The sequence below is a fragment of the Dermochelys coriacea genome, chromosome 5, assembly GCF_009764565.3.
Source record: "Dermochelys coriacea isolate rDerCor1 chromosome 5, rDerCor1.pri.v4, whole genome shotgun sequence".
Classification (NCBI taxonomy): Eukaryota; Metazoa; Chordata; order Testudines; family Dermochelyidae; genus Dermochelys; species Dermochelys coriacea.
In genome coordinates this window covers 42292512-42309585 of record NC_050072.1, presented here as the reverse complement: position 1 = coordinate 42309585, position 17074 = coordinate 42292512, and the positions used below count along the sequence as shown (strand labels likewise).

General features: G+C 38.9%; 1 protein-coding gene across 4 annotated transcripts in view; it reads left to right on the top strand.

Moving 5' to 3' along the window:
• Window positions 1–17074, top strand: part of ADAMTS6 (ADAM metallopeptidase with thrombospondin type 1 motif 6) — a 319968-nt gene that overhangs the window by 224188 nt on the left and 78706 nt on the right. For all 4 annotated transcript variants that reach the window (XM_038403172.2, XM_038403171.2, XM_043514172.1 and 1 more), the window contains one exon: window positions 12163–12265. In XM_038403172.2, coding sequence (XP_038259100.1) covers window positions 12163–12265 — 103 coding nt within the window. The remainder of the gene's footprint in view (window positions 1–12162; window positions 12266–17074) is intronic.

The following is a 17074-nucleotide window of genomic DNA, read 5'->3' as shown; positions in this document are numbered from 1 at the left end:
CTACCCTCTATCATTCCTTCCCTAGAGCAAAGGGACTGGTTTGCTGTCCTCAGCTTGAAAGACACATGCTTCCATATGGTGATCCTGCAGAACCAATGGCAGTTTCTCTGGTTCATGGTAAATGGACTCCATTACCAAGTTACAGTGCCATTCAGCCTGTCAGCGGTGATAGCAGTGTTCCTTTGAAAGCCATGTGTTCCCTTACCTGGATGATTGTCTGGTCCAAGGCCAAAACTTTTCTATCACATTCAAAGTTTGAAATGCATTGGAGCTTAGTGCTGCAACTGAAAGCACATCCTGTCACTACAGTGTGCAGCTGCCTCAGGCTCCTAGGGTACATGGTAGCATGTACAGAAGTAGTGCAGCACTCCTGACTGAATCTCAGAAAGCTACAAGGATGACTTGCTTTGGTGTATTTCCTGAGCTGTCATTCCCTAGACATGGAGGTTTGTGTACTAAGGATGACATGATTACCATTGGATTGGTGGATAGACCATCTGAGGGGTTCCCTTTTCTCCCCCACAACCAGCACTCACTTTAGTCACAGATGCATCATCCCTGGGTTGGGGAGAATATGGGGTTCCTGCAGACTCAGGGTCTTTGGTCTTCCCATGATCTGAAGGCTCATATAAATGTCAGAATTGTGAGCTGTCCATCTTTTTGTTCAGCCTTCCTTATAGATCTCAGGGAAAAAAATCTGCTTGTGTTTACATAAAACATAGTTGCTGTATTGTCTGATAACAGACAAGGAGGAGAGCATTCCACACAGTTGTTCCAGGAGATGAGTCTCCTGTGAGTCTGCATAGCCAATTCCATTCACAAGAGAGTTGCTTACCTTCCAGGGGTCAGAAGGCAGTGTCGACCTAAGCAGGTCCTTTTCCTATCATCTGGATATGGCCAGATCAATCTTCCAATTGTGGGGGACTCCCCAAATGGACCTGTTTGCAACAAAGACGACCAGAAAGTGCCATCAGTTCTCTTCCTCAGGAGGTCACAGCTAAGGTTCATTGATGGATGCATTCCTGCTGCCATGGAAGAATGCCCTGTGGCATGCTTTTTCTCCAGTCCCGTTACTGCCCAGAGTCTTGTCCAAGTTCAAACAAGACTATGCTCGTGTTATACTTACAGCATCAGTGTGGCCTCAATAGCACTAGTTCTTGACCCTGCTAGGCTTGTCCATCAGGCTCCTTTGTCCCTCCCACTGGATCCAGATTGCCCAAGACTATGGCGGCCTTTTTCATGCCAACCTGCAAGTTCTCCACTTGACAGCCTGGATGCTTCATGGCTAACATCATTAGAAAAGACTTGCTCAAGACTGTGCAAGAAGTAATTCTAAATAGTAGAAAGCCTTCAACTAGGAATACTTAAATAGAAGTGTCTTTCCATCTGGTCCTGCTAGAAAGATGTTCCTCTGGAGCAAGCCTCCATCTGTTTTCTGTACGTGAAACATCAAGGTCTAGCAGTTAACTCTATCAAATTTCATATAGCAGCTATCTCAGCTTTCCTTCCTTCTGTGAATAACAGAACTTTTTTTCCTCAATCCCGTTGCTCTCAGGTTTTTGAAGGTGCTGGACAGAATATACCCAGAGGTGCCAGAACCTATTCCCCCATGGTATCTGAACCTGGTATTAGCAAAGTTAATGGAACCACCTTTTGAACCATTCATGACTTGTTCTCTACTCCACCTCTCTACTACGGTAGCGTTTTTAGTGCAATTACCTTGGCATGTAGAGCTCTGGTTTCACAGCCTCCCTGTATGGTCTTTTACCAAGGACAAGGTTTACCTTTGCCCTCAAATGAAGTTCCTGACAAAAATGGTTTCCAACTTTCACATTAATCAGGCAATCTAATTGCCAACTTTCTTCCCAAAGTCTCATATTCATAGAGATGAAGAAAAGCTCCACTCTTTACATATCAGAAGAGCTTTAGCTTTTTACCTAGACCAGACTAAATCATTTAGATCATCATCACAGTTGTTCATTGTGGGGCAGACAGAATGAGATGCCACCTAGTACCCTCAGAGGATTTTCTCTTGGATTTTATAGTGTATTCATTTGTGTTGCCAGTTGGCTGATGTCATTCCACCAACTAAAGTGCTAGCCCATTTGGAAAGAGCAGAGGCAGCATCTGTGGCTTTCCTAGCACAAGTTCCTAATTTGGACATTTGCAATGTGTCAACTGAGTCATCAGTACACACACTTGTTTCACAGGTTTCAGAGTAGCAGCCGTGTTAGTCTGTATTCGCAAAAAGAAAAGGAGTACTTGTGGCACCTTAGAGACTAACAAATTTATTAGAGCATAAGCTTTCGTGAGCTACAGATGAAGTGAGCTGTAGCTCACGAAATCTTATGCTCTAATACACTTGTTTCACGTTACACTATAGCTCTTCAATCCAGGAAAAATGCCATATTTAGGCTTGTTGTTCTACATTCTACATTCAGTTCAAAGAGACTCGGTGCCCACTTCCAGGTCAATCTGCTTGTGAGTCCCCTACAGTGTAATGGACCTGTGCAATGCATCTCATAGAACAATTGTCACGGAAAGGTAGGTAACTGTTTCTTACAGTAGTGCCTAGCAGGTCCAACCAAGAATGGAGCTCCAATGTGCTGATAGAGCAGTATACATTCCCTGCCCCAATCTAGTTAGATTTACAATCTAACTGGAATTGTTCTGGATCTGAGGGCATACAGGAATAAACTCAGAAAAAGCTTAATAAATCTTTTAATTGTAGGTAATTATATAAAATATCTGAAAGTAGATCCCTTTACTGATAGGGTTCCTCTTTAATACTTCTAATAAAATGTGTGGGGAATATTCATTTTCTCATGGTATCTTTCCACTGAAATACTGTATCAAACACTTTAATAGTTAATCTTGTGGCCTCTTGAAGACTTCTTGTGGCACCTTAGAGACTAACAAATTTGAAGTTAATAGATTTCCACTCCATACGGCTAAATTCAGTGCCTTGCATAACGACAGGTTTCAGAGTAGCAGCCGTGTTAGTCTGTATCCGCAAAAAGAAAAGGAGTACTTGTGGCATCTTAGAGCTCTTAGTCTCTAAGGTGCCACAAGTACTCCTTTTCTTTTTGCGGATACAGACTAACACGGCTGCTACTCTGAAACTTGAAGACTTCTGTAATTCTTTTGTATGGTTCTGAAGCCTCCTCAATGTCATTGCTTGGAACCTTATGTGATTCTGGGTTATCTTCTTAATCCTTATATTATAGTTTTGCAGCTGGGTAGGAAGCAGTTCTCCCATCCTGTGAAAATGTTTATTATTTCAAAAAAATTTCTGTTCCACAGCAGGACAAAAATGAGATCATATGAAATGTTTTATGAAAAAGAACAAGACTGACTATGTAGTCCAGTGATTAGGCTACTCACGTTAGATATGGGAGATCTAGCTAACTCTTTTAGAACTCTTGCATGCAAATTATCCAGACCTGCTGATTTAAACATTTTTTATCCCCAGAAGATGTTTAACATGCTCCTTAGTTACTAGTGGACTTGAATGTATTTCATCATCCTCATGTAATAAAGTAAGTATCCTGCCTCTTTCCAAATACAGACAAAAATATTTATTGAATATTTGAACACTTCTTCCCTTTCTACATCATCATTATTAATAATTTTACTACCTCCATCTAACAATGAGCCTATTCAATTTCTACAATTTCTTTTGTTCCTAGTATATTATTTAAAAACTCTTTAATGTCGTAAGTGCTACCACCCATGGATTTTCCCCTGATACCTTTAGATTCCCTTATCAATTTTCTATACTTCATAACTTCTCATTTATATTTATAGATCTCTGTTTCCCCTGCACTTGGTGTTCTAATGAATCCATGTGCAATAGTGTCAGGGCAGGGTCATGGACAGCCTGGCCTAGGGGTTAGCATCAGGCACAGGCTGAGGGGCCAGGAGCCAATTACTAACTATCAGGCTGGGTTAGCATGCCAGGAGATCAGACTCAAGAGACAAACTAGAGGGCAGGGATCAAGAGCCAGTTACCAAGAATGAGAATACCTGGAGGTCAGGATTGGGTGATGGAACCAGGATGCAGTTACCCAGAGTCAGGATACCAGGAGATCAGGATTATATAGCAGGAACAGGTAAACACCAGACCAGCAGTCTACGGCAGGGTGAAGCTCAAGTTTTACAGACAAATTCTTTTTCTTCCTCTGGCTTAAATAGGGGCTGCAACCCAGCCAGGAATCTTGGGGTTCTCCCAATCAAAGAGTAGTGGTTTTAGGGCAGTTGGGCTTCATGGACCTACTCCCACATGCCATCTGTGAGCTGCTGGGTGTAGGATTGGAGTGTGATAATTCACGACTCCCTTGGGCCTGCATTCAAGACCTGTAGGAGCTGACACATAAATGCCCAGATAATCTTTTAGTGCTGGACTTAACAATGTACAAAGCACATATCTAATACTAATTTCTTGTCCTTCTTTGAATTTTAGTTTTAAAGGAAAAAACTATTGGCATTTTATGAGGGTAGCTAAAATTTTAATCCAAGTTTGAATGATTACAGCAATTTATATAATTACTTTTTGAAATATATATTACGTTTTATTACTCTGAGAGATAAATATAGTAATACCTGCCTTAAGTAAATGTTGGGAGAGACCAACAAAAATCCAGTGCTTAATGGAGGTTGTCATTAATAAAGGTGGAGTGGAATGTACTCAATACATTTGGGCATATTTTAGGGTGATTTCTTAAGACTAATTGTCTAACAAGAATGTCCTACTGTGCAGATTTCACTATACTAACCCCTGTGTACTATGGTTTAACATGCCTTAATTGTATTGTGTGGCATGGATTTTTCCCTTGATTCTTCTCTCTGGCTTTCTCTTTTCTACTCTGGTCCCATTCTCCCCGCACCCCCATTTAATTTGAAATCAGTACCATTCAGCGCTTTTCAGCTTTCTTACACTCATTCTTTATTATCTGCCTGTTGTATCTTTGAGGAATTTGCTGACTGACTTTTGTTCCCCTTTCTCTCTTTTTACTTCTGGATGCTGTAATGACCCTGGTGACTCATCATCATAATTTTCTCATAACTATTTTTGCTTTGCTTAATTCTTGATTTCATTCTTTCTGCCTTTTCTAACTCAGAGATGGATTGCATGTAGGTTTTTTCTAAATCCTTCCTGCTTTCCATTTTTTACTCATATTTCCGATCAGATTTTTCTTTCCTGATTTCTCCTTTTATACTTCTCTCTCTTTCTGTTAACTTTCTTCAGAGTCTTTTCCTTTATCTTAATTCTTTTACACTTGTGTTGCTTTTTTTCTGTCCTAATTTCTCTGCCTCTTCATTTATTCAATATCCTGGCCATTTCATTTGTACTGACATCTTCAGTTGCACTTACATATTAAATTTGGAATTAATGTCTTTTGCTTCGTTCACAATGCAAATTCAGGCCCAACTTCAGTTTATTTTTTATCTTAAAATTCAGTCCACTGATATTTATTGGCTAGAATGCCACTGGTAAAAAGTTTGGCATTCTTTAAGCTTTTATGTCTACATATCTTTATTGCTCTTTGCAGATAAATACTTTTTTACCAAACTTTTTATATCCAAATTTTGTATTTCATGGCATCTTTTCACCATATTAAAGTCTCAGTTTAAGGGATCAATGGGATGAAGTAGTCAGTCTTCATTAAATTCTCACCTTTTCTCACTGGCACCTTCAGAAGTATGTGGTGTAATAAAGTAACTCTTTGCTATTCAGACTACAGTCTTCAGTACATCTAGAATATAAATCTGGTATCTGCCTGGGAAGGCACAGTCCCTTTATTATTATTACTGTGATGATCTGTAATGTTAACTGGAAGTTGACAATCTCATTTTAAAATTTTTAATAGAATCCCCTTTTATCTCTACACCTGGCAAGATTTTTCAGGGGAATCTTCAGATGGGGAAAATGTTAAACAGTTTAAGTTTATGTCCTGAAAGATTCATAGTTCAGTTCTGTTTTTCAATGTAAATGAAAGTAGAATTATTCTAATGATATTACTATGAGGAGGATATAAGTTCATTCAGGCTTGCAGCAATTTAAATTGCACTAGAACTATAATTCTGGTAATCAGTGTTACCCATTTGTTATATAGTAATTTCTTTAAGGTTTAAATAAATCAAAAATTGCTGAGACTTGAGAATTGTTTCAAGATTTATGATGGACCTTATTGCTAGTCAATTTTTAAAAGGAGAAGAATGTTTGATTAATGTAAACATTAAGAGTCTGCAAAACTGTCATCATTTGTATGAAAAATTTGTTTGTACCCTTTCCTTTCTGTTTGGATTTTGTGTAGTGTCAGCATTCATTACTCCTCAAGTAATTTAAAAAAGTATTACTCCTTAAAGTTCCTAGTATTCATAAACAAAAAAAAGTTTCTTAAGACTTCATTTTTCATTCAGAAATGAAGTAATGCTTCTGCCCTTTCCTTTGACCATTTTCATTCTTTGAAATCAGCATACTCAACTCCTACTAGACAGATTCCTTAAAGACTTTCAGAACAATATTTGACTTTTCAATTGAGAAGACATCTGCTAATAGAAACATTGAGATCAGCAGAAAAGAGCTAATGAATACTGGAAACAAAAAGGTGATAGAAAGAATACAGTAATCAGAAATATATTTCCTATCACCAACCATCTCAGTAACTGTTATAAATATATACATATTTCCCTAAGTCTCAGGACTTTTAATCAAAAATTCATTTATAAAGTGCTATGAGAAATGGAATCCATGTAACAGTTCTTCCCAAAGCCTCACTTGAATAAAGATGAGGAGCAGCTGCACACTCTGGACATAAGAACAGCATTGGCTTTCTCCTTCAACTGGTCCAAAGAGTTCTGCATATTTTCACAGCTGTTTGTGGCAATCATGTACAGAATGAAAGAGCTGTGGGACAGGGTCTTAGAGCCGCAGCCCGGCCATGGCAAGAGCAACCTGGGCAGCTGTGGGGAGCTGCAGACCCTCCACCTGCCCTGGGAGGGGGGCTCGGAGATTGGGACACAGGATGGGGGCTGCTCTCGGCCCCCCCACCACGGGCAGGTGGAGAGTCTGTGGCTCTACAGCTGTTGTCCTGGCTGGGGGCGGGGAGCAGGGCCTTGTGGGGAAGAGTAGGGGCAGGGACAGGGGCAGGGCCCGTTTCAAAAAGTGAGAGGACCATGGCCCTTTGGTCCCTTGGCCCCTCCCGTTCTGGTGTCCCTGTATCTTGTGCTTTAGAGTACAGCAAGATGCAGGTGTCATATTGTAAATCAATATCACTGAGCTTGAAGGCGAGCACCTGAAGACTCTAAATTCAGCTGACATCTATCAAGGGTATTTAAAAGGATTCAGCCTTAAAGTAGGATCCTGAGATGAGTTCCTTGACCTGGTTAAATTCACTGACAGCAGGTTCCCATGTCGAAATAGATCCATTCATCTCTTCAAGCCTAGCAGATTTCTCTTACCACTTACTCTGAAGTGGTCTGCATCATCAAAGCAAAAGTCTTCACTTTTATATCTACATCACATCTACCAATGTGATATATGCCATCATGTGCCAGCAATGCCCCTCTGCCATGTACATTGGCCAAACTGGACAGTCTCTACGTAAAAGAATGAATGGACACAAATCAGATGTCAAGAATTATAACATTCAAAAACCAGTTGGAGAACACTTCAATCTCTCTGGTCACTCGATCACAGACCTAAGAGTGGCTATACTTCAACAAAAAAGCTTCAAAAACAGACTCCAAGGAGAGACTGCTGAATTGGAATTAATTTGCAAACTGGATACAATTAACTTAGGCTTGAATAGAGACTGGGAATGGATGAGTCATTACACAAAGTAAAACTATTTCCCCATGGTATTTCTCCCTCCCACCCCACCCCCCACTGTTCCTCTGATATTCTTGTTAACTGCTGGAATTAGCCTACCTGCTTGTCACCATGAAAGGTTTTCCTCCTTCCCCCCCCTGCTGTTGGTGATGGCTTATCTTAAGTGATCACTCTCCTTACAGTGTGTATGATAAACCCATTGTTTCATGTTCTCTGTGTGTGTGTGTATATAAATCTCTCCTCTGTTTTTTCCACCAAATGCATCCGATGAAGTGAGCTGTAGCTCACGAAAGCTTATGCTCTAATAAATTTGTTAGTCTCTAAGGTGCCACAAGTACTCCTTTTCTTTCTCCTTACAGTATGTATGATAAACCCATTGTTTCATGTTCTCTGTGTGTGTATATCAATCTCTCCTCTGTTTTTTCCACCAAATGCATCCGATGAAGTGAGCTGTAGCTCACGAAAGCTTATGCTCTAATAAATTTGTTAGTCTCTAAGGTGCCACAAGTACTCCTTTTCTTTTCACTTTTATATCGTGGCTTTGACACCTTTGTTATGTCATTGCATAAAGTCAATGTTATTGAGCTTTTACTCCTCTAGAAATTAGTCATTAAAACTGCAGCAGTACCAAAAACTAGAAAACACAAAAAGAGCAGAACTTCATTACACCACTATCAAAGACTGATTCTGGGCTTCTCTGTATTGTACTGAAGTCTCCAGATACCCTTCTCCAAGTGCAATATTTGGAGAACAACTCAGAGGTTTTAAGTGTGGCAGTATATGTGAGTAAATTACTCCAGTCATTCAGGTTTATAACTGAGGTGACCTCAGAGGTGATAGTATCATAAGGGGAAGTTCTATGGCCTTTGTTAACTAGATGATCACAATGGTCTCTTCTGGCCTTAGAATCTATGAATCTGTCAATCATTTATTCATGGTGCAGCTGTACTAATGTTCATGCAGGTCAGAGCTGAAGGAGCTCTGTTTGCATCCAGGTCAATACCCACTCAGTTTGTATCCAAGTCAATCCAGCACAGGTGATAACTGTAGAGTTGAAGCCAGTCTCTGTGTTTTGGTTGGGAAATCCTGTCAGAATGCTATTTTTAAAGAGTGGCAATTTTACTTACAAGTTTTTTCAATTTATCATTCATATAATTCTCTCTCACTTCCCCTCAAAGTTTGGGATTGTACTTTTCAGGTGATGTGTTTTTCTATCTTTAGAGATAAACCAGATATATGTATGTATACATATTACATACAAAAAACCTGTTAAAATGACATAATTTAGGTTGCAAAGTCAAGCACACTAAAGTTTGGAAATGTCAGATTTACTGTTGCCCATGTATTCATAATATGTCCTCTCATGTTTCCATCCTGTGCACTGAATAAGGCGGGGTCTGTGGAAAAAAGTAATATGTAAGATAGTATCACAATGTATATGCAGAGGCAGAATTAAGGCTGCACAGGCAACTGTAAAATTGTCATTTCCTAACTTAAGTGCTTGATTTTGCAACCTAAATGCCATTGTTTTAACAGTTTTTTTGTATGTAATTTCCTAAATAGTCTTTTAAGGAAAAAGGTAAAGAGAAATTCTATTATGCACAACTGTGACAACCTCTCAATCTTGAACAGGTTTTGAATCCTGAATGTTCAGCAACATAGCACCAACTTCTATCGCTTGAAAAGCAGGTCTAACTATGGGCATGTCTATACTTACAGCTAGATCGACACTACCACGATCGATGCAACTGTGTCAATTTAGCAGGTCTGGTGAAGATCCGCTAAGTTGATGGCAGAGTACTCCCCTGTCAACTTCTGCACTCCAGCTCCCCAAGAAGAGTAAGATAAGTCAGCAGGAGAGTGTTTCCCATCAACACAACACAGTGTAGATGCCGCTGTAAGTCATTCTAAGTTACGTCGACTTCAGTTCCGTAAGTTATGGAACTGAAGTAGCATAACTTAGGTTGACTTACAGCTGTAGTGTAGACCAGCCCTCTTGTTAGCTGTCGCCAGGCAAAGGCTGTTAGCCTGGGGTGTGGGGTGGAGATAGGTCCAGATGCTGGGTCCTACAGGTGATCAGTGGGTGTGGAGAGCCTAGCCTGACACCCCCCTTCTTTCCCCTGTCCTAGGAATTAAAGGTCCCCTTCCTCCATGTGATGCCCCCAGAAAAAAAAAAAGGATAGGCTGCTTGGGCCATGTGTTGATACCAGGAAGTTGCTGCGTGGAGTCAGGCCTCCCTACCTTTCTTTCTCCCACCCCTGGAGGAGTTCTGGGGGATCTGACTTCATGTGGCATCTCCAGAGATTGAGGAAATCAGCTTCTGGGTCCAGCTGCTGAGGCTGAGGGGATGTGGTGTTTACAGGATGTGATCCTGGCCCTGTTCCTGCTACATGTATTGCCCTCAGAGAGGGGCGTATGCTGGGTCCTGATATGCGTGGAGTTCAGCCCAACTCTTTCTCCTCCCCACTGCTACAAATGCTCTGGCAGCTCTGGTACAGTGTCTGCTGCTGTTTTGGCAGCAGCATGAGCCCAGCCTTAGAATATTTGTTTATTATTCTGTCAGGCTGCCAGAATTTTCCCGAGGAAAGCTAGAGAAGACAAGTGCCAAATTTTAACAGTTAAACTCTCAGCAATGGCTGAATGGAGTTTCATAGGGCAAAGAGAAGGCACTGCTGTAGCCTGATGGTTGTGCCTCTGTGAATAGCAGAGGCTTACTGCAAACAAAGATGTGGGATCTTCTTAAAGGGAAGATTGGAAGAGGTTGAGGGGTAATTTACAAATGAAACAGTGCAGAAATTACAGGGCAGTGCCATGTTCAGTATTTTATTGTATTTAAAAATATTTTTAAACTTGTAGGAAACTTCTCGCTTAGTTTCCAAGTCATGATTTTATGGCCTTTCTATGATAGGAACTTGAACTATAATATACTGAGAGTTATGGTGATTATGTAAATATTTGCATAGTACAGTAAGTTTTACCATACTTGTTTATGACAGGTTTCAGAGTAGCAGCCGTGTTAGTCTGTATTCGCAAAAAGAAAAGCAGTACTTGTGGCACCTTAGAGACTAACAAATTTATTTGAGCATAAGCTTTCGTGAGCTATAGCTCACTTCATCGGATGCATTCTGTAGCTCACGAAAGCTTATGCTCTAATAAATTTGTTAGTCTCTAAGGTGCCACAAGTACTGCTTTTCTTTTTGCGCATACTTGTTTATGTAACCCCTTTCACAATGAATTCATCTCAGATTTCTGAACACCACAAACTGGTTTAGAAATATAGGTAGACCAGTAAAAATATCAAAAATGAACTCTGAGGCTGCTCATAAAAATCAGTAATGTTTATTAACAGTTAAAAATTTCTGTCAAAAAAGTTCTTCTGTTCTATCTTAAAGACAATATTCTTAATCTGTTTCAAATGTTTTAACTTACCTTGTAAATCTTGTAGTTGCAGAATTGCAAAAGATAAATAATCCTAGACTATGCTATTTTACACAGATTTCAGAAAAGATCATCTTGCAATGTTAAATTCAGAGGTTAGCAATAAGTTGACTTTGTTATTTTGGACCTAAACGTTGCATAGACAAAAAAGTGTAAGTAATAGCAATGAATTATATTGTTCCTGTAATTCTTCCTTGGAGAAAACACAGTCTTCTACATCGCCAACAGTGCCCTAGATGAGAAAGCTATTTAATACATGTCTGGTCTCAGTAATTGATTGTGAGAAGTTAGTAGGTTAAATGTAAATAGAGATTCCAAATTCTTTAAATTTGGAAGGTGCTTAGAATTGGGACTAAACCTTGTCCTGTCTCATTCTTAGACCTAAAATGTTTTTTGTCAAAGCTAGTCAGTGAACAATAGTAGATCTTCAAACTGCAATTGAGTGTTTAATGTGATGTTACAAATCTGTTTCTTGATCCCTTAAATGCATACCTAAGAACAGCTATGGCAACTGAGCCTGAATCTGTCACCAAAAAGATTTTGTGTTTTAGTTTCTTCAGTTGGTTTTTGTGTGTGTTTATAAGGAGATACCTGATGGATTGATTGCAAAGTGAACCGTGACATGATTCTGAGTGTAAAGTTATATGGAAACTGTTGTAACACTTAACTATGTTTAAGTTAGTTCATGCCAGCCTAAGATTACAAAATAGACACTTCATTCTGAATACCAGTTGTAAAACAATAAAGCAAGCGTCAGAATCAGAGCCACAAAATAAAGCAGTGAGATAACATAATGTAGTTTAGGACCATTTTATTTGTAAGTAATATAATCATGTCCTTTTTATATTAATGATAATGTCTAATACATTTTTATTTTAATTTTACTTTAGCCGTGTCCTTCAGGGTCCCGTGATTTTCGAGAAAAACAGTGTGCAGACTTTGACAATATGCCCTTCCGGGGAAAGTATTATAACTGGAAGCCCTACACTGGAGGTAATGGGTAGCTTGGCAGAGATATAAATGTGACATCTCTGAAAACACTCAGTTGACTAATCTTGAACTTTGAATTTTCAGTAGCCATCTGTTGACCCATTAATTTAAAATACAAAATTCACTAACGGGCATATCAATGGAAGGGCCATATTGGGGTGTTGACATATTGAATGTGTGACAGGGGGTGCTATGCAAGAAAAATGCACCACTTCATAATTTAAAGCCTTTCCCCATCAACTCCCTTAGCAGCAGTATGCAGAGACTGGACATGGGTGGGTGATCCACTACTACACTTGGACACTGCAGTGAGGTGTACAGTATAAAAGTCCCAATAGAGTTCCCCTACCTGGAACTCCACCATCCTGGATGGTGTGTGTGTACATAAAAGCCATTGAGCTACAACAGCTTCCATTGTGTGGGAAAGGACAGTTTTGTTCCCCTGAGCATCTGTACTGTGCTCAACATAGCTATTTGTGCGAGATTTTTTTTTTCCATTTTGGGAAAGATTTGTTAGATTTAGTTTATGCCAGCTGTGTGCCTATCATCACGCTGATCAGTTAGCTTGTATATTGTATGCCTTTCCCTTACAAACTAAAAGATCAAAGCAGACAAAAGGTAAGCTCTTTAGGACAAGGAATGTCTTTTCCTATGTGTTTGTACAAAATCTAGTACACTGGGCCTCAATCCTGATTGGGAGTTGTGGATGCTACAGAATGTAATGTAGATAAATTAATAGAATAATTTGCAAATAAATTACACTAATTGCATTGGGAGAATGCCAGGATTACTCAAAGCTAAACTGAAGATATATATAAATAATATATTTTTTACATCCCAAGATCTAATTTCGAGCCTCTAAGTGTGTATCTCTGAGCCTTAAGAGCTGATGATATTACTAAAACCAAATTCAGAGCAGTGAGCTGTGGTATCTACACTGCTTTACATGTTAACTGTCGCAGTAGAAACACAATCATGGGTGCCTCTACTCTGCACTTTCAGCTTCTTGTGGCAGTTAGCAACTGACATAAGTTAAAGAAGTCTTCAGCTGCTCTAATTTACTTCATGGGATCAGCTCTGCACAGAGTGGTCCCATGACTGGCAGAATGCAAAGATGAGCTTTGCATCTTCTTCTCTCCTGACTTGTGCTGTTTGTTCTTCATCCATAGTCAAGGATCTGTCCCACCGTTTCTTTCTTTTCCTCTTTTTTGCTCCTTAGAAGAAAAAGCAGAGATGGAGAAGGATGGTCTTTTGATTTAGATATAGGGCTAATTGTCAGTAAACAGTCCTTACTTTATGCTGACTTTCCCACACTTGCTGTCCCTAATCTTGGGTCTATCCTTGGGCCGGTGAAGCTCCGGCACAGATTAGAGCAACTTCTGGTCTGCTTCAGTTTCTGTTTGATTGCCAGTAACTTCCTGACCTACCTCCTTCATCCAGTCAGTGCCACTCCGTCAACTTTATACTTTCAAAAGTTTAGCTAGCTTTGCAGTCATTTTGGCTACTAAAGTGACACAGGATCTGGCCCTCCATTGTTGACTCTAGGGGACAGAGATCTTGTCTAAGGATTTGCTTTATAAAAATAGTAGGCCAAATTCTGTTCTCAGTTACTCCAGATTACACTGGCATGACCGAGAGGAGAATTTCACTCAATTAGGATACAGGCAGTATATTCGTGATGTTGTATTCTGGAGTTATGATAATGTATAAACATTATTTGATTTCAGCTTTGACTATTATATACCCTTAATAATGCCTTAGCTATCTAGTGAAAATCCTTGCTGGCTTTAAAGAATGTGATACAATTGTCACGTAAAGAATTGGATTTAATTTTTTTCAAGCTTAAGCATGTATAATATGTTTTTTCTGCTTCTACATTTTCATCATCTTATAGGCATGATTTTGTAGCTTTGCCCATACTTGAAACAAACATTGAATGACAGGATTAGGGCAGGGTGCAGATTTTGGTTTTATCTTGTAGCTGATTCAGTCTTCCTTTATATAGGAGGTGGGTTTTTTTAAAAAAAAACAACAAAAAAACAAAAACCAGAATGTCTGGTTAAACAATATTTTTCTATTTGATCTCAAGTTTAAATAGCAAGTCTTCAGCAGAACTTCCCTGTCTAGGAAGTTAATTGTCTGATTTTTCCTATGATCCTACTCAGATTATAAAGGCAGATGGGACCACTGTGATCATCTAGTCTTATCTCCTGGATAATGTTGGCCATAAAACTTCCCTGAATTAATTCTCATTTGAACTAGGGCATGTCTTTGTAGAAAAATATACAATCTTGATTTAAAAATTTCTAGAGATTAAGAACACACCATAACCCACAGTAAATTGCTCCGCTGTTTAATTACCCTCACTCTTAGAAAAATGTCACCTTATTTCTAGTCTAAATGTGTCCAGCTTGAGCTTCCAGCCACTGGATCTTGTCCACTAGATTAAAGAGCCCTTTTATCAAATTTTTGTTTCCTAGGTAAGTACTTATATACTGGTCAAATCACCCTTTAACCTTCTCTTTGTACAGACAGAGTTAAGGAGCTCAATTTATTTAGCTCTATTAAGGCATGTATTCCAATCGGTTAGTCATTCTCTGAAGCCTCCCCTATTTCTTAATATCTTTGTATTGTGGACACAACAACTGGACACAGAATTCTAGTAGCAGTCACACCAGTACCAAATACAGAGGTAATATAACCTCTATACTTCTCAGTGTTCCCATTTATACATTCAAGATCGTAGTAACTCTTTTGGCCACACTTTTGCATTGGGAGTTTATGTTCAGCTGATTTTCCACCATGACGCCCCCGCCCCCCAAGTCTTTTTCAGGTCACTGCTTTCCAAAATAGAGTTTCCTCCCCCCACCCCCAGCATAATAGAGCCTACAATCTTGGTTCTTAACTATGACTTTACATTTAGCCATTCTGAAAGGCATATTGTCTGCTTGTGCCCAGAGTACTAAGTAATCCGGTTCTCTCTGTCTTAGTGACCTGTTCTTTTCTTTATTTACCACTTTTCTAGTCTGTCCCATCTGCCAACTGTTTCAATACCTCTTCAACTAAGAATCAGTTGGAGTAGGGCTGTCAAGTGATAAAAAAAAATTAATCACGATTTATCATGCTGTTAATAAGAGAATACCGTTTAAATATTTTTGGATGTTTTCTACATTTTCAAATATATTTATTTCAATTACAACACAGAATACAAAGTGTACAGTGCTTACTTTATTTTTTTTTACTACAAATATTTGCACTGTAAAAAAGAAAAAAAAATATTTCAATTCACCTCATACAAGTACTGTAGTGCAATCTCTTGATCATGAAAGCTGAACTTACAAATGTAGAATTATGTACAAAAAAAAACTGCACTCAAAAACAAAACAAAGTCTACTTAGGCCTACTTTTTGATCAGCCAGTCACTCAGACAAAACAAGTTTGTTTACATTTGCAGAAGATAATGCTGCCTGCTTCTAATTCATGTCACCTGAATGTGAGAATAGGCATTCACATGGCACTGTTGTAGCCAGTGTCACAAGATATTTATGTGCCAGATGCGTTAAAGATTCATACGTCCCTTCATGCTTCAACTACCATTCCAGAGGACGTGTCCATACTGATGACGGGTTCTGCTTGATAATGATCCCAAGCAGAGCGGATCAACGAATGTGTATTTTCATCATCTAAGTCAGATGCCACCAGCAGAAGGTTGATTTTCTTTTTTGGTGGTTTGGGTTTTGTAGTTTCTGCATCAGAGTGTTGCTCTTCTAAGATTTCTGAAAGCATGCTCCACACTTCATCCCTCTTGGATTTTGGAAGGCACTTCAGATTTTTAAACCTTGGGTTGAGTGCTGTAACTATCTTTAAAAATCTCACACGGTTACTTTTTGTTTTTTTAAAATCTACAGTGAAAATGTTCTTAAAACCAAGAACATATCTGGGTCATCATCCATGACTGCTATAAAACAAGAAATATATGGCAGAAGAAAAGTAAAACACAGAGCTGGAGACATAGAATTCTCCCCCAAATTCAGTCACAAGTTTAATTAATGCACTATTTTTTTAAAACGAGCGTCATCAGCATGGAAGCATGTCCTCTGGAATGGTGTCCGAAGCATGGAAGGGGCATAGAAATGTTTTAGCATACCTGGCATGTAAATACCTTGCAACGCCAGCTACAAAAGAGCCATGCCTATTCTCAGTTTCAAGTGACATTGTAAATAAGAAACAGGCACCATTACCTCCAGCAAATGTAAATAAAACTTGTTTGTCTTAGCGATTGGCTAAACAAGAAGTAGGACTGAGTAGACTTGTAGACTCTAAAGTTTTACCTTGTTTTGTTTGAGTGCAGTTATGTAACAAAAAAAACCCTCTACATTTGTAAGTTGCACTTTCACGATAAAGAGATTGCACTACAGTACTTGTATGAGGAGAATCGAAAAATTCTATTTCTTTTGTTTATCATTTTACAGTGCAAATATTTGTAATAAAAATATAAAGTAAGCACTGTACACTTTGTGTGTTATAATTGAAATCAATGTATTTGAAAATGTAGAAAACCATCCAAAATATTTATAATAAATATCAATTGCTATTCCATTATTGTTTAACAGTGCAATTAAAATTGCAATTAATCGTGATTATTTTTTTAAATCGCGATAAATTTTGAGTTAATTGCATGAGGTTATCTGATTAATTGACAGCCCTAATTAGGAGTGCTATCCATTAACCTAAAAATATACTGAAAGCTTTGTCCTGTTCAGGACATTTTGAATGTAAGCCTTCAAACTGCTAAGCAGGATATTTCTGTTC